At 38.5% G+C, this 27937-nt stretch overlaps 1 protein-coding gene across 1 annotated transcript in view; it reads left to right on the top strand.

Moving 5' to 3' along the window:
* Window positions 1-27937, top strand: part of LOC126977244 (vanchrobactin synthase VabF-like) — a 43178-nt gene that overhangs the window by 3135 nt on the left and 12106 nt on the right. The window contains exons 3-10 of the mRNA XM_050825976.1: window positions 3021-3297; window positions 3851-4018; window positions 4873-5031; window positions 5410-5549; window positions 6879-6969; window positions 7321-7533; window positions 9548-9689; window positions 17865-18007. Of these exons, the coding sequence (XP_050681933.1) occupies window positions 3066-3297; window positions 3851-4018; window positions 4873-5031; window positions 5410-5549; window positions 6879-6969; window positions 7321-7533; window positions 9548-9689; window positions 17865-18007 (1288 nt within the window). The 5' untranslated portion in view covers window positions 3021-3065. The remainder of the gene's footprint in view (window positions 1-3020; window positions 3298-3850; window positions 4019-4872; window positions 5032-5409; window positions 5550-6878; window positions 6970-7320; window positions 7534-9547; window positions 9690-17864; window positions 18008-27937) is intronic.

Raw genomic sequence — 27937 nt, 5'->3', positions numbered from 1 at the left:
GTCGAATACATTTACCTATATAGATCAAATATGTGGATAGAAGCGATGGCTTGATCATTGTGTTGTATCACAATCAGCTGCTGTCTCTGTGTGCAATGTGTATGTCAAATATGACGTAGTGTGGTCTGACCATTTTCCCCTTATTTGGGAGTTTGAGTTGAAATGCTTGAGTCCTATAACACTAACTTTTAATAAAAGTATAAATAAAGTCAGGTGGCGAGATAAATCAGCTGACCAAATCTCACTTTACAATAGTGAATGTCATAAACGTCTACAACATATCGATTTCAACAGCGATTTTGAAAAATGTGCGGCTCGGTATTGCAACAATCCTGCTCACAGCTTACTTATTGACAAACTGTATTCGGACATTGTGCTCGCGTTATCACAGGCGGCAGTGGCAGGGCGGGGAAGTCGGCGTGAGCAGTGTATACGTAAACGAAACACAATAATAGGTTGGAATAAACACGTTGGTGACAGTCACGGTGAGGCTAAGGCGTGTTTTCAGGAATGGTTGTGGTCGGGGAGTGCTTCTGAAGGAAGTATATATCAAAAGATGTGCAATAGTAGGAGAATTTTTAAATCAAGATTAAGATGGTGTCAAAAACATCAAGATCAATTAAAAATGGACGTACTCGCTTCTAAGCACTGCGCGAAGGATTTCAGAGGTTTTTGGAAGAACACAAATCAATTGATAGGTCAGCCTGGTCTTCCTGTGACTGTGGTTGGTACAAGTGATCCCAAATTAATTGCTGATAAGTTTAAAGATAATTTTGTTGTGACATCACCATTAGGACCGTCACAGTCCCAGACGTCAGGTCGGGTGAGTGGGGAGTGTATAAATACTAGAATGGCTAAGGATGTATTAAAAGCAATTAATTCGATCACCAAGGGTAAATCCCCTGGCCATGATGGGCTGAGTGTGGAGCATGTTCAGCACGCTGGACCTCATATCTACAGGGTGCTGGCCATACTATACAACTTGTATATTTCCCACTCATACCTACCAACGGACATGATGAAGACTATTGTAGGACCTGTAGTGAAAAATAAAAATGGTAATTTATCAGATATAAATAATCGTAGGCCTATATCTTTAGCTACTATTATAGCTAAAGTGTTTGACAGCATTCTAAATGCACAATTAAATAGATTCTTGCAGTTACATGATAACCAGTTTGGTTTTCGGCAAGGACTTTCCACGGAAACTGCGATATTGTGCTTGAAGAGTGCTGTCAAATACTATACAGGTAGAAATACATCGATTTACGCTTGCTTCCTTGACCTTTCCAAGGCCTTCGATTTGGTCTCATATGACATCCTATGGGAAAAGATGAGAGCATCCGATATTCCTAATGAGCTTATTAACATCTTTAAGTACTGGTATGGGAACCAATTGAATAATGTGAAATGGTCGGGCACCATGTCTGATTCGTACAGATAGGAATGCGGGGTGAGGCAGGCGGGGTTGAGCTCGCCCTCCATTTTTAATCTATATGTAAATGGTATGATCGAGGCGCTCAGCAAACAGCATGTCGGTTGTTACATAGACGACGTATGTTTCAATAACATAAGCTACGCGGACGACATGGTTCTGCTGAGCGCTTCAGTCCGTGGTCTCAGAAAGTTCATAAGCACTTGTGAGGGCTATGCAGCTGAACACGGGCTGGTGTATAATGTTAAAAAGAGCAAGTGCATGGTCTTTCAGGATGGGCCTAGAAAAGTGACAGAGATGCCACCTATAAGGCTAAATGGAACACCGTTAGAAATGGTTGATCTATTTAAATATCTTAGCCATTTGGTAACACCTTCCCTGAGGCATGACGCAGATGTTGAGCGGGAACGGAGGGCGATGTCGGTAAAAGCTAATATGGTGATCCGTAGGTTTGCAAGGTGCTCTTCAGATGTTAAGATTACTCTTTTTGGGGCCTACTGCACCTCATTCTATACCTGCAGCCTGTGCACTGACTATACGCAAAGATCGTACAGCACCTTCGGGTCCAGTACAACAATGCATTTAGGATGCTGTTGAGGCTTCCTCGCTATTGCAGCGCCTCAGCGATGTTTGCCGAAGCCCGTGTTGACTGTTTCTATACAATAATGCGAAAGAGAGCATGTTGGCTGCACTGGCGGATCGGCTCGACTGTGTTTATATCAATCACTGTTGTAAACTGCACGTTGCACACAGGGACTGAGGAATATGGGGCTTTGTTATTATTATTTTTTTAATTCAATGATGTGTGTACTTATTTTATGTTATTTATGTATTAATTATAATTATATCTGACTGTATTATTATGACATTTAAGTGGGCCAAAGTAGCTAAATAAAGAATAAAGAATTAAAATTAAATTAAACGACAGCCAGTCTTCAGATCTGATGAAGTCTGAAACGTTCGTTTCAAAACAAAGACTGCATACTGATCAAGCTTTATGACCCGACGCCGAGTCATGCTGGAAGGACAATTCTTGGTTATTAAGCGTGGTGGTGGTGGTGGTTTGTAAAATTAAAGGAAATTTTAGAGTAAGTTCAGAATCAAATCGAACAAAGAAAAAGGGATGGAAAATGTGTAAGCAGGATAAAACTAAATAAAAGAAATTTCTAGTACAATTTAAATTTAAAGATGGAATGGAAGATAACCGTGTTCTAGTTTTGACTGGAAAGTGAAAAGGGAAAAGAAGGAAGAGAAGAAGAAGGAGTGAAAAGTGGAAAGTGGAAAGTGATTCAGGAGAAGAAAAAGAAGAAAATAGAAGATAACTAGGGTTCGGTGCGGTGTGATCTGCTGAAAGCATCGCCATTGACAAGAGGAACAGCGGCGGACTGGTGAAGTGCAAGTTCAGTATAAGTAAACGCAAATAAATACTCGTTCCTTTAAGCGGAGTATTATTTCCAATCACTGACCCACTCTCGTGACAATATGGATAACAATATAACTGATATTTGTGACTTAAAAAGTATGAAAATCTGCTAAAAAATAATGGATTGTATGATGCATTATTATTTTACATGTAACCTTCCAGGTGGAACGCTTAGTCCTGGTGCCAACGTTACTCCAGTCTATTCTCATGTATCTGTCACTGAATCGGTCAGAACGACGTCTACACCGGCTCAAGCTGTGGGTCTGCTCCGGGGAGACACTGAGTAAGGAGTTAGCTGCGAAGTTCTTCCAATACTTCGGTGACCACGACGGCTTCAAGCTTGCCAACTTCTACGGAAGCACGGAGGTCATGGGCGATGCAACGTATTACGTAATGGAGAAATATTCGCAGATAGATCTGTTTCCCACAATTCCTATAGGTAAATAGATGCCAGTCAAAGTAATTACTCGTAACTAAGCAACTGATTTTATTTGCAATGCAATCAGCTTTAATGTTTAACTTGATAACGAATTGTTAAGACGGGAGTATCCCGGGGTTCAATTTTGGGACCATTTCTATTTATAATGGATATTAAATGACTTAGTGTTTCAGAACAAATGCTTTGTAGTATTAATTTGCAGACAATAACTTAATAAATTTTTTTGATACTTTATATTTTTGAAGTTTCAAGTTTCACTTTAGAAGTCAATTTTGTAACACTTTAGGTAGTCTACACAAAGAGTAAACTGTTTTCGGGTAAACCTGTAGGAAAGGCTGATATTTAGATGAATATTTTTAAATCTTAAACAGAAAAAAACTGTGCATACGAGTACTATTATACTAAAGACAGTAACAAAATTCTGGTTCCCAAGAAAATTGATTTCGAGAAATAATAATAATGTATATTTGCATTCAAATGACCCCTTTGGAACAAGGCTTAATTTGATATTTTCATGAACTCAAAAATCTCTTTATAATTATTTTGTTCATAGGAAGACCAGTGGATAACTGCGCTGTCTTCCTATTGGACGAGGAGATGAAGCCGTCTCGAGAGACAGACACTGGCGAGATTTGGGTGGCAGGGCAGAACCTCGCTCGAGGCTACGTGGGCGGTCAGGCTCCTGAGAAGTTCTGCAACAACCCACACGCTTCACATCCAGGTGAAATGGACAGGTTTTATTCCATGGTAATTTTGTTCAAGGGAGAGAAATTACGTAAATTAGATCCTGCATCATCACAAAGAAAAGGATTAAACTTCTTTCTATATATACTACTGCTCTCGGTTGAATTTTTGGGACAGCGATGCTTAGTATGGTGAGAAGGTGGTTATGTTAGGTGAGGAGAATCAATATGGTTAAGTAGTTATTTAATGAGAAAGATACTGTCGCAAACTCGTGTCGACTGTAGTTAAGGTGGAAATACAACAGTCTAACTATAAAAAAAAATTTTTTTCGCTAGATTATAGCTATAGATATAAAATTTCAGAGAAACCTCTTCTGAACTGATTACAAGCGTTTCTTATAAACATCGTAATGCGGGTTCCAAACGACCATACAGTATTCTTAAGTGCATTATAAATGGTAATTTTAGTTGTGGGCCTTTTAAAAGGCTTGGAGTTGCGTAGCACAAAGCCAAGAATATGAATGCTTTTTTTAGTAATTGCATCAATATGGGAGTTAAACCGTAACCTGATGATGACACCTAGATCCTTTGTTACGTTAATAAATAAGGTTAAAAATAATGGGAGCCTGAGAGAGTGGCAAAAGTCTTCGACGAATAGCCTCCAATGACAAGGAAAGATGAACGGTTAGTCAGGTAAGTTTTGCTTTAGGTAAGATGGTTGACTTTGTCAAAAGTGTTGCTTAAAATGGTATAAATAGCGTCAATTTAATGACTATGATCGATTTTCTCAGATAAATCGCCGACAAAGTACATTAGGTTAGTAACAGTAGAATATTTTTATTTAAATACATCAAACGCAATATATTTGCCTTATAATAATGTTTCTACTCAGATTACAGCCGCATTTATCGTACGGGAGACTACGGTGTTCTGTGCAAAGGTGTGATTCTGTACGCGGGCAGAACAGACTCGCAGATCAAGATAAGAGGGCACAGAGTGGACTTGCAAGAAGTTGATAGGGCTGTCGCGGCAATCCAAGGAGTTGAGAGAGGTATGCAACTGATTATATGTGTACTAATTGTACTTTGAACTGGCGACTTATGAACGAACTAACGTAATTAAACCTGTTAGTTATGGATTTGAATTTGGAACAACTAAGCACCCCCAAAATAATAACTATATACAAAATGTGAGTGAGGTCAACATATTTGATGTGAGTACCTATAATAATTAAGCGGAAGCTACAAGTCAAAATGATGGTAGATAATTGTATCAAATGACCTCTAATTTAGTTTTTAGATGATTAGTTGACCTAGTTTTGCATATACTGGAATTGTAAACGATGAATAAAAAAATCTGTGAGATCCATCTCCTAAGAGCTTAATTCCACTCAGATCTACAACACGAACATGTTTTCCGTATTAACTAGGTGTCGTATTGAGCTATGGGCAACAATATGAGAATCCTGAGATCCTGGCGTTTGTGAAGCTTGGCCCTAACGTGCGTCTCAACGTACAGAGGATTGAGAGCGCGCTGAAGGACGTGCTGACAGACTACATGATACCTCAGGTAATTCCTTGACACAATGGCAAACAGAGGTCTTCGAATGATGACTGTAAATATAAGATAAAGGAACTCCTAGATTTTTTTTTTCAATTAATGTGTAAAAAAACATAAACAGTGCAAACGTGCTCTTAACATTTTGAAATAGATAATTGATTGTTATTTAATATTTTACTTAAATCTTGTTTAACGTGTTTCAACAAAATTGATGATAAGATTATAAGTTCCTCCATAAAAGAATTGCCAGGCATAATTCGAGAAATATTTGCTTCTAAACCAAATCCTATTAAAGTACAACTTTAAGCACTATGCTTAGAAGTTGTAAAAATTAAAAGTGAAGAGATTGCCTCCCTTCCTACCGCAAAAAACGAGCTTAAAGACACAGTACTTGACTTGCAAAACAGGTTCTCTGCAGTGGAACAAGCTGCCCGAAGTTACGTTGAGATCATAGGTGTTCCTAAACATAGAAATGAAAATACCAACAAAATTATTGAAAAAAATTAAGCTACTGGATTTAATCAGTCCCACCCGAAAGAAATGCTTTTTGCCTCTAGATCGGCAGCAAAAAAAGCCTAGGAACCCTCCATATTCATTACGATTTCGCAGCGCGTTCATAGCTTGGTCACTGCCCTCATCGACATATTTGCAAATATTAAATTCTATAGACTCTACACACTCTACGCAGAAGGAGACAGAAATGCCTATGATACAATAAGCGAATATGGTACCATCTATTGTGCTACACTATTTCTTATCCTCAGAACCTAGAAGTTGTGAAAACACCTTGCGATGGTGATCTTCGCCGATACAATGATCAACCTTTTTCCTCCTATACGGTTTCTTCTAAGAATACTTTGGGGTATCTTTTTGAGCATTTACCATCATACATGCATGGGGATTCCCTATTTAAGGCTCTACATATGTATTCTTATTATGTCATGAGAAATTTAATCTTTATTTTGTTCTGGAAATTCAGCATTTATAACACTGTCTACAGTGCCAGGATGATTTTTACCTTCCAGCCACAGAAGAATGTGGACGACAGGCAAACCACTCTTTTGCCATGCTGTGCATGAAACAAAGAACTGGACTGAAATTTTTCTCTTTCGTAAGAAGATTTATCATTACTTTGAGTTAAATGAATAACTCTGGCATATTACTCTGTCATAAGATGCCTGTCCAGTAAGAAGTTGTTGACAGATTTCGGTTAACTTTGGATTTGTGGTAAACTAATATGTAGACGTATCAAAAATAATCTTTGATTCGCTCGTGTATGTAGCATAGACTTCCATTGTTCAAATGATTATGTAACTTTATATTAAGATTTAATTTCAGGTGATAGTAGTAGAACATATACCGCTTCTTTCGAGTGGTAAAGTGGATAGACAACAGCTGCTGAAGATGTACGAGAACACAAACAATAATGGTAAATGACCATCATGTATATGATTAATCAACCATTAAAAAACATTTAACCAGTGTCATTTTGATAGTGAAAAATCTAAAAATCCTCAAATGTATGCACAGCTCTATTGTTCAGTTGAACAGCTATTAAAATATATGTGTAGTTGTTGATGAATATATCGCAATTACAATAAATACACATAAAAATTGGTAATCATTAAAAGATCAGATTGAATTGATATTTATCTGAAGCTGTGACTAACATTCATTCTTACTAAATGTTTTTGATAGCAATACCAACTTTTAATAAAACAAAATACTTAAATGTCTAGACCCGTCAATTCTAAGATTGTAATAAAAAAAATACATTTAGATGATACAACAATATATCTGGACTACGATTATTGCGACGTGAAACCTGAAGATATGGAAGCAGCCCGTGCTTTGTTTGAGACGGTTGGAGAAGTTCTGGGCAGGTCGGCGCGAGGAGCAATATCTTTGAGTGCCGGCTTCTATGAGCTGGGGGGAAACTCTCTCAATTCCATATTGACCATCACCAAGTTGAGGGATAAAGGATTTTACATTGGTGAGTAGAGTTATCTACATTTTGTTGTTTGCCATCAATTTGCCATGCCGTATTTACTGGGTGACAGCTTAGTAGATGTTCTGTCAGTCTGTAAAGTTCAAACTTTTATTATACATATCGGTATTTAAGATACTTATTACTTAAGCTGCTAATCATTTCAATAACGTTTACAAATCGTGTTTTCACAAAAGATGGTTTTTTGATTATTATTTCAAAAATTAAAATAGCATGCAGTTAAATTAAAGCATTTAACTAATCTTTTTAAAATGATAAAACAATTTATAAATACTGTTGTCACACGATTTATAGCGTCGCAAGTCTAAGTAATAGTAATTTTTAGTTACCTTCACTTAATAAAAAGGATTATTGGAAGAAGTTATAGTTTGAAGACACTATGAACAATAGAAATAATAGTGAAGATAATCACGTCATTATTGAAAAAAAAAATACGGCAGCATGATCTTCGTCATACATAATTATTACTCCATTTATGACCCTATATAGATGTTCAATTGTATGTTTTAAGTCTGCGTTTTAATACTTCTCCATCATCCAATTAGTGCTCAACGGGGTACTTCTAACACTCAAAAATCTATTTTAAGGCGAAGAGTAAGCAGAAAACACGAAAACAAGGTGTTTTTAGACAAGTTTTGTGGTGAAAATATAGCATTTGAAGCTATAAACACTACTTTATCCTGTTACACATACCCTTAAGTCTTACTTGTAGGTTGCTAATGCTTGCTGTTAGTTAAACTTAACACTACAGAGCTATAATGAATTGCCAGTTTTCTTTGCAGTTAAACAAGTTTTTTCTGAGCATCATGCATTTGTTTAGTATACTACTATCATAAAAGCTGTTCTTATAGATTTTACTTTTTTATGTAGGTACATTTATTCAGGTTAGTAATCAATAATGAGGATTATAACCAATTAAGCAGTTTTCGCCTGTTAAAATGTTACATTTTCGACCCAAGAATTTTGAAAATATTGGCTTTGTTACATAGGAGCCGTGAACTCATATCGCTCAAGGTCGCCGGCATTTAGTGTCGCCTTAAGAAGATTCTAGATTGATTCAGCCGCTAGCAGGAAGATGAATCGTCATAATTTTTTTCGTACAAAAATGTGCAAAACTAGATCAAATTCAGTAGGCTATTAGAAGCCGCTAATAAAATCATGGACAAGGCAATTCAAATTCAAAAAACATAGTATACAATGGTGTTAATATACTATAATAATGAGCTTATATGTTTTTTATTCCAAGCATGCAAATATTTAACTTAATACAATTAATATCTGAATTTCTTATCCATGAATTCGTTAACACTATAAAAATTATAAGCATTTAGCCAACTATATAGCTTATTCTTAAATAATCTAGAATTTAAAATATTTAATGCTACTCGGTAACTTATTATAAACACGAACACAATTACATACACAACTTTTATTACATTTAGTAATTTTGGGAACATCATGTAGACCAGAGGCTCATTTTCACATGATGCCGGCTAGATTATGGGTACCACAAAGTCGCCTATATCTACCGTGAAGCAGTAATGTGTAAGCATTACTGTGTTTCGGTCTGAAGGGCGCCGTAGCTAGTAAAATTACTGGGCAAATGAGACTTAACATCTTATGTCTCAAGGTGACGAGCGCAGAGTTTTTTAGGTTTTTCAAGAATCCTGAGCGGCACTGCATTGTAGTGGGCAGGTCGTATCAATTACTATCAGCTGGACGTCCTGCACGTCTCGTCTCTTATTTTCCTAAAAAAAAAGAACGAGTCTTTGTGGATCACGTCGGTTCCGCGGATATAGATCATTAGCTGATTTTGAACAATTCTTTATTTTTTTTACAACAACATCACAAACATACCTACATATCTCGAAAACATAAAGCGACGGTAGATAAGGTCGTGTTTAATACAGTTACAGCTAAAAGTTATATTATAATTCCTTTGTTTCTCTCTTCGTGATAGCAATGCTCCTTCCTGTTCTTATTTGGAATTATATTTCAGAAATAAGTGCCTTTCTTGGCGCATCGAGTCTGGGAGAAGTGCTGCGTCATATGTCAACCTCACCTGGTGGTACGGAGGAGTCAGAGTCACCCAAGTTTGATGTGGTGCGGATGAGACATGAACACAAAAACCGAGTTATAGAGTAAGTTTTCAAAATAGTTTATTTGAAGTCTGATGACGGATTTATAACTTACTATAAAGAGTCAGAACCAACCCCAATCAATTTTAAAATTTTTAAGTTATTGAAATGTCTATTGTTATTAGTCAAATATAGTAAGCAGGCAACATATCGTTTTTTATTATTTTTATAGAACATTAGGCCTGACTACTCTTGACTCGATTTTTCGGAAGCTCTTCAGAATACTCTCCGTAAAAGCTGTTATCATATTTAATGATATCTTTTCCTTTGCAGCAACGATCTACCTCAACAAGAGCAATCAAGCGTGCATAATATATTACAAAAAATAAAAAAAATTAAAAAAGAACTTCCCAGGGTGGGATTTTTCGGCATTGTCACTAGAGTTTTGAATTACTTGTAGGTTTTAATGCCATTGCGGACCAATGATATTTAAAAGTATAGATTGGTTACGTAGACAACATTCGGTGTTTGAAAATGATATACTAACGCACACATGAATAATTTAAAATTGCAATAGCACACTACATTACAATTACACGTCATAGAAGGATAGCAAAAGCAATTATAGCAAGCGAAAAAGAGATAAATCTAATTTGCTAATTGCTTCGTATTTGTATAGAAAAAATACAGTTCATTCATCAGATATGATTTTTTACCGTACACCGGGATTTATGCCTAAATTACAATTCATTCATGAGTTCATGTAGTAAAAGCTATAAAGTAGTAAAACTGCATTGAAATTAGGTAGATAATATGTCATTGATTTTATAAAATATTAATTTAATGTTGATAATAATATATAGCCCCATTATATCAATTATTTATACAATAATAATAAAAAAACATACAGACACCAAAAAAAAACCGAAAGGTATCTACAGACAGGGTCCCATTTTTACAATATTTCTAGCGACAGCCGTGGGGGTAGCCGAGGGGTATCCGGCAGAGTAGAATAGACCTCTAAGCTAAGCGTGAGCTCTTACCGAGGCGTCGTAAAAGCCGACTAAGGTATTTTGACGTCCGTAATATCATCAAGCTATTGACGTCTCCTATCTTAGAGAAGGAAAACTTGAAATAAACCCGGTATTCTGTCCCGCCGCTTAGGGGCTGGCTGTCAAACCCCAAAGACATCATACAGCCTAACAAACAATTACCGTCGGGAACATGGCTGTAGGAAAAAATACTGTAACTGTACCCCAGGGGGGTACCGGCAGAGCCGGAGAATCCCCTCCTCCTCCTGTATCTGCAGGACGAGGCTGCTCCTCGTATTCTGGGGGGGCAACCTAACAGCTGTAGGCGGCGACGATATTCGCCATACGTCACGCCAAAACCTAAGTCCAAATTGTTCTCGCCGAATGCCGTTTTGCGACGTTGAATGTTAGAGGAGGAATGAATGAGAAACTGGATGAAATTCACGAGTGAAATTGAATGAAAGAAGAAGCTATGTGTGAATGAGACAAAACGTAAGGGGAAAGAGATACTGACGCGCGGCCCGTTCACAGAAATATGGTCGGGAGTTCCAGATGAAGAACATGGCAGTAAAGGCGTCGGTATACTTCTTTCAGAGCGAATGTCAGAATGCATGCGAGAGTATGAGTGCGTAAGTCCCCGCCTTATCTGGGTCCGATTGAAAGTAGGTGTATACGTTCCGGACTCTTCCCATAGTAAGGCGGTAAGAGACGAATTTTGGGAACAAACGAGAGAGGTTTTGTTATTTTGCGTAAGTTGAATGAACGTATTGTCATGCTTGGAGATTTCAATGCAAGGGTTGGAGTGAAGCGCGATGGGTATGAAAATGTGCTTGGGACGTTTGGGGATAAGAGTGTGAATGACAACGGCGTATACTTGTTAGATATATGTGTGGAGATGGGTCTGTATGTGATGAATACGTGGTTTCAGCATAAGATGATACATATGTACGCGTGGCAAAAGAAGGAAGGCAATGTTGTGTTAAGGAGTATGATAGATCTTGTGATAGTCGATGAAAGAATGAAAATGAAAGTAGTGGATACTAGAGCCTATCGTGGACCAGATATCGGCACAGATCACTATTTGGTAATTAGCAGAATAAGTGGTTTGTTTAAACGCTGGTGGCACAGATCAAAAGGGTCAACTACTGAATTAGAACGTATAAAAGTGGAAAGATTGAAAGATCAGCGAGTAAAAGAGATGTATAAAAAGCAATTGAGTGAACGGCTAGAAAAAAGCTGGAAAAGTGATGTTAATGAGGAAAGTGTGAATGATGTATGGTCGGTATTTAAAACCAACATTATTAAATGTGCTGAAGATATATGCGGTGTGAGTAAAAGAAATGAATGAAGACTGCCGACTGGTGGGATGATGAAACTAGAAGAATGGTTGAGGAAAAGAAAAAAGCATGGCTGGATATCTTGGCAATAGAAGCAACAAATAGAGCGACTGGCGGTATGAATGAAGATAATGTTAAAGAAATCAAGGATAAATATAGATGCGTGAAAGCGGAACTTAAAGAATGTATAGAGAAGAAAAGGAATGAGAAAAAGGTGAAATATAAGGAACAATTCGGCGCAAGTTTCCGAGATAATATAAAACTGTTTTGGAAACTCGTGTAAGAAGCGCTGGGAACAAATATAAATTCATGTATGAAACTGATTAGGAATGAACAAGATGAGGTCATACATAAAGAAAGTATGATACTAGAGTGCTGGAAGAATTATTTTGAGGGCTTATACGAGAAAGATGTAAGTGAAAAAGAGCAAGAAGAGATAATAGATATGTTTGTGGACCCGAGTGATGAAATTGGTTTGGATGAAATTATGAAAGCGTTAAGAGGTATGAGCTCAGGAAAGTCTGCTGGGTATGATCGAGTGACGACTGAAATGTTGAAGGCTGGCGATGTACTAATAGAGAGCCTGCTGCATCGCCTTTTTGATTTATGTTAAACAGGGCCAAGTTCCAGACTATTGGACGAAGGCAGTGATTGTCCCAATTTATAAAGGCAAAGGCTCGCAGCAGGAATGTCAAAATTATCGCGGGATCAGCCTTATTAGTGTTGTCGGAAAAGTGTATGCCAGAATATTGATTGAAAGAGTAATGAATGTGACTATGTGAATGTGTGTGTAATGAATGACAAGGTATGGGATGTGCAAGCGGGATTTCGGAAGGGAATGGGATGTACGGATCAAGTCTTTTCCTTACGCTGCATAACTGAAAAATGTCTGGCAAAAAACCAGAAAGTATATTGCGCGTTCATAGACTTGGAAAAGGCATATGATAGGGTGAATAGAAAGGAATTATGGAAGGTCTTATCTATGTATGGGGTGGACAATTTTCTGATAAGGGCTCAGAAATCTCTGTACAGGGATTCTCAAGCCTGTGAGCATTTAAAATATTTCACGATTTATTATGTCTTCTGTACAAGCTGTGTTTTCCGATACTAAAAATTAAATTAACAAACTGTTATCAAACTCCTAAATGGACCTCTAAGGGTATCAAAAATAGCTGTAATATTAAAAGTAAGTTAAGAATAAATTACTACAAAAAAAATGTATAAAGCACAAAATAAAATAAAAAAACCACACAAGAGTCCTAAAAAAATGTATTCAGTGTGCAAAAATAAATTGTAATAAAAAATATATTTCTAATCACAAAAATGTGGCAAAAGCATCATGGAACATAATAAAAAGTGAATCAGGTACTATAACGACAGGTCAGATTGATGCTATTAAATTTGATGATAAAATTATAGGGAACCCTGATGCTATAGCCGCTACTTTCAATTATCACTTTACTAACCTTACGAAAGGTAAAAATAACCAAGAGGTAAGCCGAAATAATTTTACTTACAGTCTCGATTGTGCTGTCCAACGTTCATTATTTCTTCTTTAAAAAAGGCAACAAAACAAATCTAGATAATTACAGACGAATCACGCTGATACAAATACTTTCAAAAATAATTGAGAAATTTATGTACACAAGAATAAATAAATATTGGACCATGAATAATGTAATTAAAAATGATCAAAACGGATTATTTAAAAATAAATCCACGACGTTGGCTGGATTTAACCTAATTGACGAAATTATAACAAATATTGAATTTAATAATGACGTAATTGTACTATTTTTTGATATGTCAAAAGCCTTTGACTTTGTTTCTCATAATATTTTATTAGACAAACTTGAGAAATCTGAAATAAGAGGACTAGCACTACAATGGATGTCGATCTTAGAAATCGATTGCAGTGTGTCGAAATTACTAAAGTAAATAAGAAAAATGAAATTGTTAAATATAGATCACCCTACGAGAATACAAATAGTGGCGTACCACAAGGAAGTGTGCTTGGACCTTTGCTATTTCTCTTATATATTAATGACCTCCCAAATGTGACATTACATCGTTGCATAATGTTTGCTGATGATATTTCTGTTATTGTTAATTCTAAAAATAGTTCTGACATTGTTAATTTTGAATATGACGTAAATAAAACAATTGATTTAGTAATTGGATGACATGTAACAACCTAAATATTAATTTAGCAAAAACTAACTTTATTAGATTTAAAACAAAAAACAAATCTGATGTAGATTTAAGAATTAATTTCAGAGGACGATCAATTAAAGAATTACAAAGCAGCACATTCTTAGGTATAACCATTGATACCTACTTAACTTGGACTCACCATATAGACAACATTTGCAATAAACTCATAAAATTCCGTTACGTTCTTTCAAGATTACACCAAACTGCATCTGTGGAGGTAGCTCTTTTAGCATATCATGGTTACGTAACCTCGAATCTTAAATATGGTTTATTATTATGGGGCTCATCAACTCATTTTCAAAGAGCTTTCGTAGCACAAAAACAATGTGTTCGGGCTATATTAGGTATCCCCCCGTACGAATTTTGTAGGCCACTATTTCGTAAGCTGAATATATTAACACTAATTGGCATGTATATATTGGAAGCATGCATGTTCGTTAAAAAACATAAAAATTTGTTTAAAACTGTTAGACAGGTTTATACACGCTGCACCAGAAATGGTCATACACTGGTTTTGGATAGACCACAACGTACTTCATTGCTTCAACGTAACGCATACGGAATGTGTGTTAAATTATTTAATAAAATACCCGAATGTGTACAAAATTTACCCGAATATAAATTTAGATTAACTCTTAAAAAATTTCTATTGACATCAGTATATTATAATGTAAGTGAATTCTTGAATTGTCACATGGATATTTAAATTTCTTATTTATATAAATAATTGTAAATCGCTGACATTTGCATGCTTTGTATAGAGCTGAATAACAAACTGTAAACATTTGTACTATATACCATCTTGTAATGAAACCTATTCAATGCAAATAAAGTTTATCTTATCTTATCTTATCTTGTGTTCGTGTTAATGGTGCCTATACGGGCTGGTTTGATATCTCCAAAGGTGTCAGACAGGGTTGTGTAGCGTCGCCTTGGTTGTTCAACCTATTCATGGATAGATGCATGAATGATGTGAGAGAAATGCAATGTGGAATCAATATGGAAGGGTTGTGTGTTAAGTGCCTCTTGTACGCCGATGATCAAGTCATTTTTTCATCATCGGTAAATGAGTTGCAACAAATGATTGACTGTTTGAACGGGAGCTTTAAAAAGAGAGGTTTGAAAGTAAATGCAAGAAAGACGAAATTGATGGTATTTGAGAAGGATGAAAGGTTGACTGGGTGTACTATCACGATTGAAGTTGAAAGGGTAGAACAAGTTACAGAATTCGTATATTTGGGTAGCATGTTGACAAGAGACGGAAGATATGAAGGTGATATTGAAAGGAGAGTGACTGCGGGAAATTGTGTGATTGGAACGCTGCATGCCTTTATAAACGGTCAGACTGTGCCAATAGAAGCGCGAATGGCTGTACATAATGGAGTGCTTGTCGCCACGTTAATGTATGGAAATGAGAGTTGGGTATGGCAGAAGAAGCATAAAAGCAGAATTAACGCAGTTGAGATGCGATCACTGCGTAGTATGTGTGGGGTAAGACTGACTGATAGAATTCCGAATGCGGTAATACAAGCGCGCTGTGGTTTGAAAGAGGATGTTGTGACAAGGACTGAAAAAGGAATGCTTAAATGGTTTGGACACGTGGAGCGAACGAGTGAAGAAAGAATGACGCATCAAATATATAAGGCAAGTGTGTGTGGGCAAGTCGGTCACGGGAGACCTCGTAGAATATTCGTCGATCAAATTGGGGACGTTTTGAGAAAAGGAGAGGACCGAAGCACCCGCAACCGGCGAGCATGTATGAAAAGAGTAATGAATGTAGAGGAAGCGCGTGAGGTTTGTAAGGATAGAAGCAAATGGCATTCTATTGTCTCTGCCTACCCCGACGGGAACAAGGCGTGAGTATATGTGTGTGTTTGTTCTAACGACGGCTCACAAAAAGTTTAAGATTACAATTATTATTTTTGTATGTTATATTATTTATGAATGTGTTTTTGTTGAGGGTTTATTACAATAACGTAATGGGAGAAGAAGAAAATGATCCATTGATTCTTTTGCAGTTAGCAAAGGATATGCTGAAAAGGACAGTGTTACTGAAAAAACTACTACGTAAACAAATAGCACTCACTGTCTACATCCGCTACCTACCCTAAAACTTGTTTTAGTAGTTTGATAGACCAGCTACCTATATACGCACTTGTTTATTAAAAATTATTACATTTCGTATTACATTCACTGCAACAACGACTTTTTTACATCATTTCCTAAAATATTCTACCTCGATCAACCCGCAACAGACAGCATCCATATTTTGTCATATTTGTACCTACGTTAATCTATGATCGGTATGGCGGCGATCGGCGTTGTCATGGCGACATATTTATTTTGTTAGATAAATTATGAAATCATATAAAATGTTATAATTCATGATTTCTTAACTGTTCTATGTAATTCTATGATTTTTTTTACTTTCGTAATTAGTGCATCTTCCCTTAACACAAGACGGCATTTTAATGTTGTACCTATAAAAATTGTAAGAATTTCTGTCAACAACAAACGCGTGTGTACCCCGTTTTCGTATCGAGAGAGCGACTATGACCAAAGGAACCAATTGACTCCATTTAGGCGTCTGATTTTCGGCGCGCTAGTGACTTATCTACCTCTTTTAATACTCTAATATCATTGTTGCGGCTTCGCAAGAAGCCATTCTAATTGTCGTTACTAAAAACATTTGTTTCTGTATTGTTTGATTTTCCAACAACTAGTTTGGCTTTTTGCCAGGCCACAGCTGCATTTCAAACTCATTCAAAGTGCCGAAAAATTACAACCCGGGTAATAATTTTTTTTTATGGAATAGGAGGATGAGCGTATGGGTCACCTGGTGTTGAGTGATCACCGCCGCCCACACTCTCCTGCAACACCAGAGGAATCACAAGAGCGTTGCCGGCCTTTAAGGAAGGTGTACGCGCTTTTCTTGAAGGTACCCATGTCGTATCGTCCCGGAAACACCGCACAAGGAAGCTCATTCCACAGCTTCGTGGTACGAAGAAGAAAGCTCCTTGAAAACCGCACTGTGGAGGAGCGTTGCACATCCAGATGGTGGGGATGATATCGTAACTTGTGGCGTGTCGTGCGAAGGTGAAAAATTTTTAATTATGCAATAAAATGGTTGGTACTCGAGTACTGTGTGTAGAATGCTGGTTATTTATTACTGGCTCATTATAAGAGGACCTTTCCCCCGATGCCAGGTTATCTTTACGTTCTGGGACATCCAGAAAATATATACTTAGTTACTTAGAATAAATTAGCCTTTTATAGACCATAGCCTTATAATGCGTGACTAATTTTAATTTCTCAGTGTGTGCGTTAGCTAGTTTATATTCAAAATACCGAGGAGCTCTCACCAAGGGTGGCTGACTAATTACGACTTGTAACTCAAAACCAGTAACAAAATATTCGCTTCGTGTCTCCGTTAGAGATATCCTTCTCTTTTTTTGCACGCTTTGTTTGTCTCAACACTAGTATATTGTTAAGTCTATGTTTATATTATAATACATCTTCAACTAAAGCGTGAAGTGACATTAAAATCTCTTGTAATTCATTTTGCAGAAGCGAAGCTTGAATAATTAATAGAACTGGAATGAAATTTAAAAATATTTTTAAAATTTACTGAGGATACAACAATGACATATTTGCAGAATGATAGTTTCGTCGTTCTACGAGAAATCGGAACTAGAGAGGCTCCGGCACTGTGACGTCGATAGGTGGGACTACGCACACTTCATCGAAGTCTATTGGGAAGCACTTTTGCTTGCGGACCTCAGCGTGGTGCTGACAAACAGTGAGTTTACCAAAAAAAATTTTTGCTTGCAATGGCTTCACTGGAGGCTGGTGTAATATTTGGTAGGTAATATTCACTAAATATTGTGAAGCTAATGATTAATCAACATAATTTATCCACACCGTGCGCGTGGCTATATGTATTTTTATATGATTAAAATAGAAATTAAAAAGAAAATTTATCTATATTAAGACAGTCACCGTGTACTAAATTGTTGATGACTACTATAATATACCCACATTTACATAATATAAAATATAAATTAGTCAAATCAACAGCGCTGTTTACGCCATATTTCATTTGCTCATATCGGAACGAACTTGTTACTGTCAGTGTCAACGTAAGTTTGTCAAATTCTCGTTTCCACTCCCCGCTTCCTCATCGCTCTTTCCATACCTCGTTCCCTCTATCCCTACCTCACCACACTCTTTCGTGGGTAGATCACGCACTTACACGCGCGTCCGCGTATTCTAGTAATTTAATGGCGGACGTGCCACCTAACTAACAAAGTGACCTTACCAAACACGAACTTCTTCCAAAACGAAGAATTTCTTCCTACTAAACAAAGGATTTATATAAAAGCCGATTGTCTGCCAGCCAACAACCAACCAGCATTTTCCAGGTCAGTTCCCTCCGTCCCTGTATATCTTTCCTCTTCCGCACACCCAAGCGCTTTTTAGCAAGTTACGGCAACTTTTGGTATAATGGCAGAGAAATAGATATTGTGGGGACGCTGCAACATAAATAAACACAAGGATAAACATATGCAATACGGTTTTATAACTGGGAGATCTACCAACACGAATTTAGTTAACAATAAAGAATTCGACTCTGTTGACAAAAGAAAATTCAATCCAAAATTATCAGCATATTGCATGACTGGATGTGTCTGCGTTTCTATGTCGTTGCAAATGGATATGAATCTATAAAATTTAACATAACACCTGGAGTTCCTCAAGGCTCCACTTGGGTCCTTTACTTTTTAAGACCCTTATCAATAATGACCTGCCAAAAAGTTTCCATCACTCAAAACCTTTCATGTTCGCTGATAACCTTAGATTGAGGATCATTGAGGACGTTGAAGACGCTAACCTCTTATAGGAAGATCGTAATCGATTGTATCATTGGTGTAAGGCTAACGGAATAGTACTTAACTCAGACGTTTTCCTTACAATCTGGTTTTCTGTCAAAAAAGGGCTTAAGAACTTTCTTCATACAAAGAAAAGCAAGCATATTTAAATACAAATAGCTCCAGACTCAAGTTCAAGAAGAGATTTGTTGGATTTGATGTTTTTTTTATAAAATTCCTAATACTATCTATGATAATCCAGATTAAATTTTAATGTTTCCTCTTGATATCTTAAAAAAAATGGCAGCCCAGTGACGCAAGCATTGTCTCCGTAAATTAAATTATTTAAAAATAGTAATTGGAATTGTAATTTCTTAGTTTTAGTTTAATTGTGTTCATAATTACATATAAGTGTGTATAAAGTGAAATTACAGTTGTGTGATACATACGAGGGCGGCACTGAAAATTTCTGGAATCAGGGAAGTGACACAACATTTCTATTTAAAAATGTATTTATTGCTTTTCCAAGTTATCTCCGCGAAATTTGACACATTTTTTCATACCATGGAACCAAGCATTGAAGCAACCATTCCATTCGGAGGTTGGAGTCTCCAAAATGGCCGTTTTGTAGGCGTCCACAGCTTCTTCAGGTGATGAAAATCTGTGACCACGCAATTTATTATTTATTTAAGGGAAAGTAAAGAAATCATTAGGGCTTAGGTCGGGGATTATGACTATGTTTTCTTGCTCTAAAAACGCTTTTGTTCTGTGCGCGGTGTGAGAACTCGCATTGTCGTGATGGAGGATGATGCGGCGGTTGCAGTTCTCTTTACGGACTTCAGAAATGACCTGTGGCAAACAAATGCTAGCATACCATTCTGCATTAACCGTTCTTTGTCCCTCAAGAGGAATAGTCGCAACATGGCCGGTTTTGGAGACAAACGTGGCCACCATTTTTTTTCTCGGCTACACTCGGCCACTACGTGAACGAACAATTTTTGTTGGCTTTAACTCATTTTCGAACACCCAAACTCGTGACTGATTTTTTGTTTCGGGTTTTTGCTCTTCACAGAGCAAATGCGGTATCCATCGGGAAAACAACTTTTTTACACCTAATTGTTCATGCAAGGTTATTTGTATTTGACTCATGCCAATGTCTAAAGTTGCCTGAATTTCGCGGTATGTCACATGTCGATCTTCCTCAATCAGCTTACGCACAGGATGAACGTTTTCTTTGGTGACTGCAGTTTTTGGACGACCGTGACGGGGATCATCACTGAGCTTGACACGTCCACGTTGAAATTCAGCAAACCAGCGATAAATTATGGTTTTGGATGGGGGTTCATCACCAAATGCAGAAATCATCCGGTCAACACACTGTTTTTGTGTTAAACCACTTCGAAAGTCATAATAAATCATCGCTCTAGAATTTTGTCGAGTCAATTCCATTTTCTCAACGACTAAACAGTGCAAACCGTAACATTTAAGGTGACGCTATTGAATTTACACAAGACAAAACTATACGAAAAATTATGCAGTTTTATAATTTTAATACATTATATGTACTTGTTCTCACATGCTGAACTTATTTTAGAAGAAGCTATGTAATGTAAGTTACAAGAATTATTATCTTCAGACCGCAATACAATGCACGCAACCATTAAAACTTTAAAATTTGAATTTTGTGTCAACGACAATTTTTAATATCAAAGTGGCAGTTTTTTTTTAATTACGTTGATTTTAACGTTAAAAGTGACTTTCGTCTTTAAATAAACTTTATACTTGCACAAGCTTGGCACTGTTATCTTTATAAAAATATAATAGTCCTGAAACTATTTTTGAGTGAGCTGGCGCCATCTAGTAGCAGCGCTATTTCAATTTTATTACTTGCTGCAAACCAGGAACAATCTTATTTTACACTTTGCTAAATAGAGGGCGCTGATTGCAAAAATGTCTTCAATTACTGAAAAATGTGCAGGTTGCACATTAACTATTTTCAAAAAAGATTACCTACGCTGTGTTGCTTGTACTGCTGTATACGATATTGAATGTTTAAACATTAGTTCTAAAAGATATAATTCGTTCTATGCACTGAATAAAGATCGCAAGGATAAATGGACGTGTCCAAAATGTATTGGAAAAATACTGTGTACAGACAATATGAATACGCCTGTCCGTTCCCCATTCAAAACAACGATACTTTCCGAGTATGAGAAATTAAAAAGTTTTTGCTAGACAAAGCACGGGAGGACATGTCATCGGTTGCGCTCTGAGGAAGACCTGGAGAGGGTTTTTGGTACTAAGACTGTTGGACATGTACAGCAATAGTAAATATTGTTGGCTGGTATGTTTTAATTTAAGCCAAAACAGTTTATATGAAAGTTTTATAATATTTTTAATTAACAATATAACTCACTTATTTTTTTTTTGCATTACCAACTATTATATTCTTGGCAAATATTATATTCTGCGATATATTCATTGTTATTTTTGTTATATTTTTTTTACTATGTGTCAAACAAATACCTTCATTAAATTAAGTAATATGCTTTTATACGCACTTTTTTTTACACTATTTAGTAGTATTTCGATAAGATTATTACATGTGTTCCATTGCTATAATATTATATTATTTAAAAATGTTTACGAGTATGTTAAATCATTTTTTGTGCTTAATTTGAAATATCTATAATTCATATTACTAAGTTTTACATTTTTTTTTATAATTACTAACAGTACAATGTTGTGTTTTAATTACTATGCGAGAAATGTTAGTTTTCAAGAACACAGTATTTCTAAGGAATGAAGAGTTACTGATGGAGGTGGTCTTTATATTTTCCATTTTAATTGTTCTTTTTCAGACTTATCTTTTTTAATATATTAACAGTTAAAAATAATTAATTTACATTATGTAAAGTGGTACACGGATTATTTTATTATTATTGGTATTGTTGCGTAGCAACCCTTTGAAGTATATGACGAGAGTTGTCAAACTTCAAGACATTGTTAATTTCAACAGCTCCGTCAGCAATACTCGTAGCTCAGCGGAAAAGTGTTTACTTTAGACGCTGTAGACCCGGGTTCGATACTCCTACCAGTGTATGGATTTTTTTGGGTTTTGTAAAGTTAAAGGAAATTTCTAGTAAGTTCAGGATCAAATCGAACAGAAAAAAAAGGGATGGAAAATGTGTAAGCAGGATAAAAATAGTTAAAAGAATTTCCTAGTACAATTTAAATTTAAAGATGGAATGGGAGAATCATTTTGAAAATAGAACGGATCCGGGGGTATATAAGCCGTACTAAGCATGGCCTACGGCAGTTCTAGTTCTGACTCGAAAGTGTAAAGAAGAAGAAGAAGAAAAGAAGAAGTAGTGAAAAGTGGAAGTGTTCTAAGAAGAAGAAGACAGAAGAGAAGTAGTGTTCGGTGCAGTGTGACGCGTTGAAGGTACCGCCGCCCACAAGAGGAACAGCGGCAGACCGGCGAAGTGCAAGTTCAGAAAAAGTGAACGCAAATAAAGACTCGTTCTTATAAGCGGAGTATTATTTCCAATCCCTGACCCACTCCCGTGTCAATTGGTGTCAGAAGTGGGATTGGAAAGATGCCATTAGTGCCCAGGAACGAGAAGGGAGTGACCACGCGAGCGGGAGCAGCTGCAGCGGCAGAGGACGAGTCAGAAACATCCGGCTCTGGACTCAGTGCGACCGTGTCAGCACCGCAGGCTCCTGCCGTAGACATCAGCGCGCTCATGCAGCAGATGGCCGCCATGATGCAAGAGCAAGCGCGCCGACAGGAGGAGCAGCTGCGGGCCTTGCAAGAGGAACAAGCGCGCCGACAGGAGGAGCAGCTGCGAGGCCTGCATGAAGGCCTCTCCAAAGACATTTTATCCGTTGTGCAGAAAAACTCCACCCGTATTGACGCTGTGGAAAAAGAGATCGCCCGGATTGATAGTGTGGAAAAGAAGATGGACAAAGTTGAAGAGAACTTTCAACGGAAGATGGGAGAGATGGAAGTTACCATTAATCAGCTCAGTGGGAGGGTCGTGTGTCCTTCAGCCAATACAGGAGTTTCCTGCGGAACCACATCGAGCAGAAATTTAAAAGTACCTCCCTACGACGGCAAGTCTTCCTGGGCTGCCTTTAAGCTACAATTGGAGACGGTCAGAAAAGCCTGCGGTTGGAGTGACCAAGAAGCGCACTCTGCCCTCACACTAGCGCTCCGTGACGAAGCACTCTCCGTATTGGAAGCACTCGGCGCTGGGAAGGAGGAAGTGACCTTCACAGACCTTATTGACGCGTTGGAGGCACGCTATGGTGATAAACACCTCGAACATGTGTACCGGGCGCAACTTAAGGACCGCAGTCAAAGGGCCAGCGAAACTCTACAGCAGTGGTCCGTGGAAGCCGAGAAACTAGTGCGTAAAGCATATCAGTCGTCGCCAGCTGCAATAGAAGAAATGTTGCTCCAAGTTTTCATCGATGGAATACGGGACGCCGAAGTTAGAGCAGCCGTACGATTGAGTCATCATACCAGCTTGAAGAAAGCGTTGGCACATGCTTTGGAAGTGGAAGCGGTTCGCCACGATTCTCGGGCGTTGAGACTCCGCAAAATTGTACCAGCAGATTCCAGCCGAAGGCAAGCATATAACCCAGTATGCTATGGTTGTGGGGAGCGAGGACACATTAGGAGCACTTGCCCCAGGCGTGAGAGCATAACGCAACGTAGGAAGGATGCGGCGGTCTCAACATCACCGCTGGAGCAGCAGGAAAACTAGAAAAGGCCAGGGCAGTGGGGTGGGCGCTGGCCGGTAGAAGCAAAGCCCCAAGGATCTTCGTTAAGCAGACATGTGACGGAAACACTTTAGTTATAGAAGGAATGATAAATGGAAAATCTTGCCGTTTCACTTTGGATACGGGTGCCTCACGTACAGTCGTTAGCCAAAGAAGACTAGAGAGCATCGGAAGACGACATATGCGAGAAAATGTAAACTTACAGAACTAAACAGCTACCGGCCAGCGCATACGAGTCCAGGGAGAGAAGGTCGTGGCCATGAAAATCGGGGATACGTTGTACTGGCAAAAAGTGGTAATCGCGGATATCACAGATGACTGCATCATTGGGTTGGATTTTCTTCGAAATCATCAGTGTACCATTGACATGAAACATGGTGTATTGAAGCATGGAAGTGAAGAAATTCCAATAAAAGGCGGAACTGTTGGGAAAGTGTTGTGCTTAAGAGACACTACTTTAAATCCGAGATCGCAGACCCTAGTCCCGGTAGTCCTACCAAGGGATGACAGAGGAAAACCTTGTAAATGCGCTATAATAGAAAGAGAGACATCGGACACGACATGGATCCCAGCCAGGACTGTTGTGGGTAACTCCCAGATTGCGATGGTTCCCGTGTTTAATCCTCATGGGGACAAGCAAATCATTAGGAAGGGAACAGTGATCGGAGCTTGTGAGGAGATAGCTTGGTTAAGAAAGTGTGAAGAAGGGAGGAAGACCGAAGCTGCAAACCAGGATGTGAACATACAGAAACTTCTGGATAGCTGTAAGGACAATCTTACCAAGCTACAGTTAATAAAAGCGAGAAATTTCCTGCTACGCTACTCCGGGATTTTCTCAAAGAACGACGGGGACATCGGAAGAACTGGTTTGGTGAAACACAAGGTCGACACAGGAGACACTGTTCCGATACGGCAAAGACCAAGACGTATTCCGTTTGCACGCGAACAAGAAGTGGAAGACATGATTCGGGATATGAAAGAAAATGGTGTGATAGAACCGTCGTCGAGTCCATGGTGTTCTCCAGTGGTTCTGGTGAAGAAGAAGGATGGATCAACTAGATTTTGTGTGGACTATCGGCGTCTGAATGATGTTACTAAGAAGGACAGTTATCCATTGCCAAGAATCGATGACACCTTAGATTCACTTTGTGGCATGACGTGGTTCTCTACTTTGGATTTGAAAAGTGGCTACTGGCAAGTTGATCTGGACCCTAAAGACAAGGAGAAGACGGCTTTTTCAACCGGAAAAGGATTATGGCAGTTCAAAACAATGCCCTTCGGATTATGCAACGCCCCAGCTACTTTCGAAAGGTTGATGGAGTATGTGCTGGCAGGTATGTTGGGAGAAACCTGCCTTGTCTACTTGGATGACATAATCATTATGGGACGAAGTTTTGAAGATCATCTTAAGAAGCTCGAAAAAGTCTTCGCAAAACTGCAGGGTGCCAACTTGAAGTTGAGTCCAAAGAAATGTTCCTTCTTTCAACGTCAGGTGAATTACTTGGGGCACGTTATCTCGGAGCAAGGCGTTGCGACGGATCCTGCCAAGATAAGTGCTGTCAAGGACTGGCCGACGCCGACAGAAAAGACACATGTGAGAGCATTCCTTGGACTATGCTCTTATTATCGACGCTTTGTGCAAGGGTTTTCTGATGTTGCTAAGCCCTTACATCGACTGACAGAGGAGAAAAGAGCCTTTTCCTGGGATGAAGACTGCGAACAAGCTTTCTTAGAGTTGAAGAAACGGCTATGTGAATCACCTATCCTCGGATATCCTGACACGGAGGGAAGATTCATAGTAGATACTGATGCTAGCAATTCTGGAATTGGTGGAGTGTTATCTCAGAAGAGGGGAGATCAAGAAGTTGTAATTGCATACTTTAGCAAATCTTTATCGAAGCCGGAGAGAAACTACTGTGTAACTCGTAGGGAGTTACTTGCCGTGGTGAAGACATTACATCATTTTAAAAAGTACTTGTTGGGTCGCAAATTCCTAGTAAGGACTGATCATGCCGCCTTGAAGTGGTTACTAGAATTCAAGAATCCGGAAGGACAAGTGGCCAGATGGATTGAGCAACTTCAAGAGTATGACTTTGAAATCGAACATCGAGGAGGAAAAACTCATGGAAACGCAGATGCTTTATCCAGAAGACCTTGTCCGACGGAATGCAAACATTGCATTCGTCAGGAGGAGAAAGAAAATCCAATAATCCGACTGATCAGAACAGATTCGATCGATGGGAACTGGAGCAACGATGCAATGAGGAGAGCTCAGGAAAATGATAAAGATCTTCAACCACTTTTACATTGGCTAGCAAGTGGATCACTTAAACCAAAATGGTCTGAAGTGGCTAGACACAGTACGGCTACCAAGAGTCTCTGGGCACAATGGAATAGTTTGGTGATGCATGACGGGTTGCTCTGCCGGAAATGGGAAACCCCGCAAGGAAAGGATTGCCATCTGCAACTGGTCGTTCCCAGGGAGAAGGTGAACGAGATCCTGAGAGCTTATCACGATGGTTCTTCAAGTGGACATTTGGGAATAAGAAGAACTCTCATAAAAATTAAAGAACGATTTTACTGGTTGCATTGCCGTGATGATGTGGAAGACTGGTGCCGTAAATGCAAGAGTTGTGCAGCTGTCAAAGGACCTCAAACCCGGAGCAGAGGAGCTATGAAGTTGTATAATGTTGGGGCTCCGTGGGAGAGAGTAGCTCTGGATATAGCCGGACCGTTTCCAGTCACCAAAGCTGGAAGCCGTTACATAATGGTGGTGATGGATTATTTCACGAAGTGGCCGGAAGCATTTGCTCTACCGAATCAAGAAGCAGTTACCGTTGCGACGAAACTGGTGAATGAAGTTTTCTGCAGATTCGGTGTGCCTTTGGAGTTGCACAGTGACCAAGGGCGGAACTTCGAGTCACAAGTATTTCAAGAAGTTTGCAAGATCTTGGGAATCCATAAGACCAGAACTACGCCATATCATCCACAGTCGGACGGGATGGTGGAGAGGTTTAACCAAACATTGGAGCGACATCTGGCAAAAGTAGTGGACAGTCATCAGGATAACTGGGATGAGTACATTCCACTGTTTCTTATGTCGTATAGAAGCGCAATACACGAGACAACAACGGTGACTCCTGCGTACGCCAATTTTGGAAGGGAATTGAAATTGCCAGCTGATTTACTCTCAGGCTGTCCACCGGATACTCCGAAAAGTATAACAGAATATGTGGATGAGTTACGGAAAAAGATGGTTGACATCTACGAGGAAATTAGAACAACTGGGCTTAAGGCAAGTGAACGGATGAAGACCCGCTACGATCGAAGAGCTAATATTCCTAGTTTTGAAGAGGGAACCCTGATTTGGTTACACAATCCTGTAAGGCGAAAGGGGAAGTCTCCGAAGCTCCAACCAAGTTGGGAGGGACCATATAAAGTAATCACAAGGATAAATGATGTGACTCTCAGGATCCAGCGTACCCCTCGAAGTCCCCCGAAAATCGTACATGTCGATCGGGTGGCTAAGTACTACGGAAGCAACGATGATCGGGACGATCATGTCTTGGGAGGGGGCAGTGTTGCGTAGCAACCCTTTGAAGTATATGACGAGAGTTGTCAAACTTCAAGACATTGTTAATTTCAACAGCTCCGTCAGCAATACTCGTAGCTCAGCGGAAAAGTGTTTACTTTAGACGCTGTAGACCCGGGTTCGATACACCTACCAGTGTATGGATTTTTTTGGGTTTTGTATAGTTAAAGGAAATTTCTAGTAAGTTCAGGATCAAATCGAACAGAAAAAAAAGGGATGGAAAATGTGTAAGCAGGATAAAAATAGTTAAAAGAATTTTCTAGTACAATTTAAATTTAAAGATGGAATGGGAGAATCATTTTGAAAATAGAACGGATCCGGGGGTATATAAGCCGTACTAAGCATGGCCTACGGCAGTTCTAGTTCTGACTCGAAAGTGTAAAGAAGAAGAAGAAGAAAAGAAGAAGTAGTGAAAAGTGGAAGTGTTCTAAGAAGAAGAAGACAGAAGAGAAGTAGTGTTCGGTGCAGTGTGACGCGTTGA

The sequence above is a fragment of the Leptidea sinapis genome, chromosome 44 (assembly GCF_905404315.1).
Source record: "Leptidea sinapis chromosome 44, ilLepSina1.1, whole genome shotgun sequence".
In the NCBI taxonomy this organism is placed as follows: Eukaryota; Metazoa; Arthropoda; class Insecta; order Lepidoptera; family Pieridae; genus Leptidea; species Leptidea sinapis.
The sequence above is the reverse complement of the archived record's forward strand: the minus strand, read 5'-3'. Positions and strand labels throughout refer to the sequence as shown.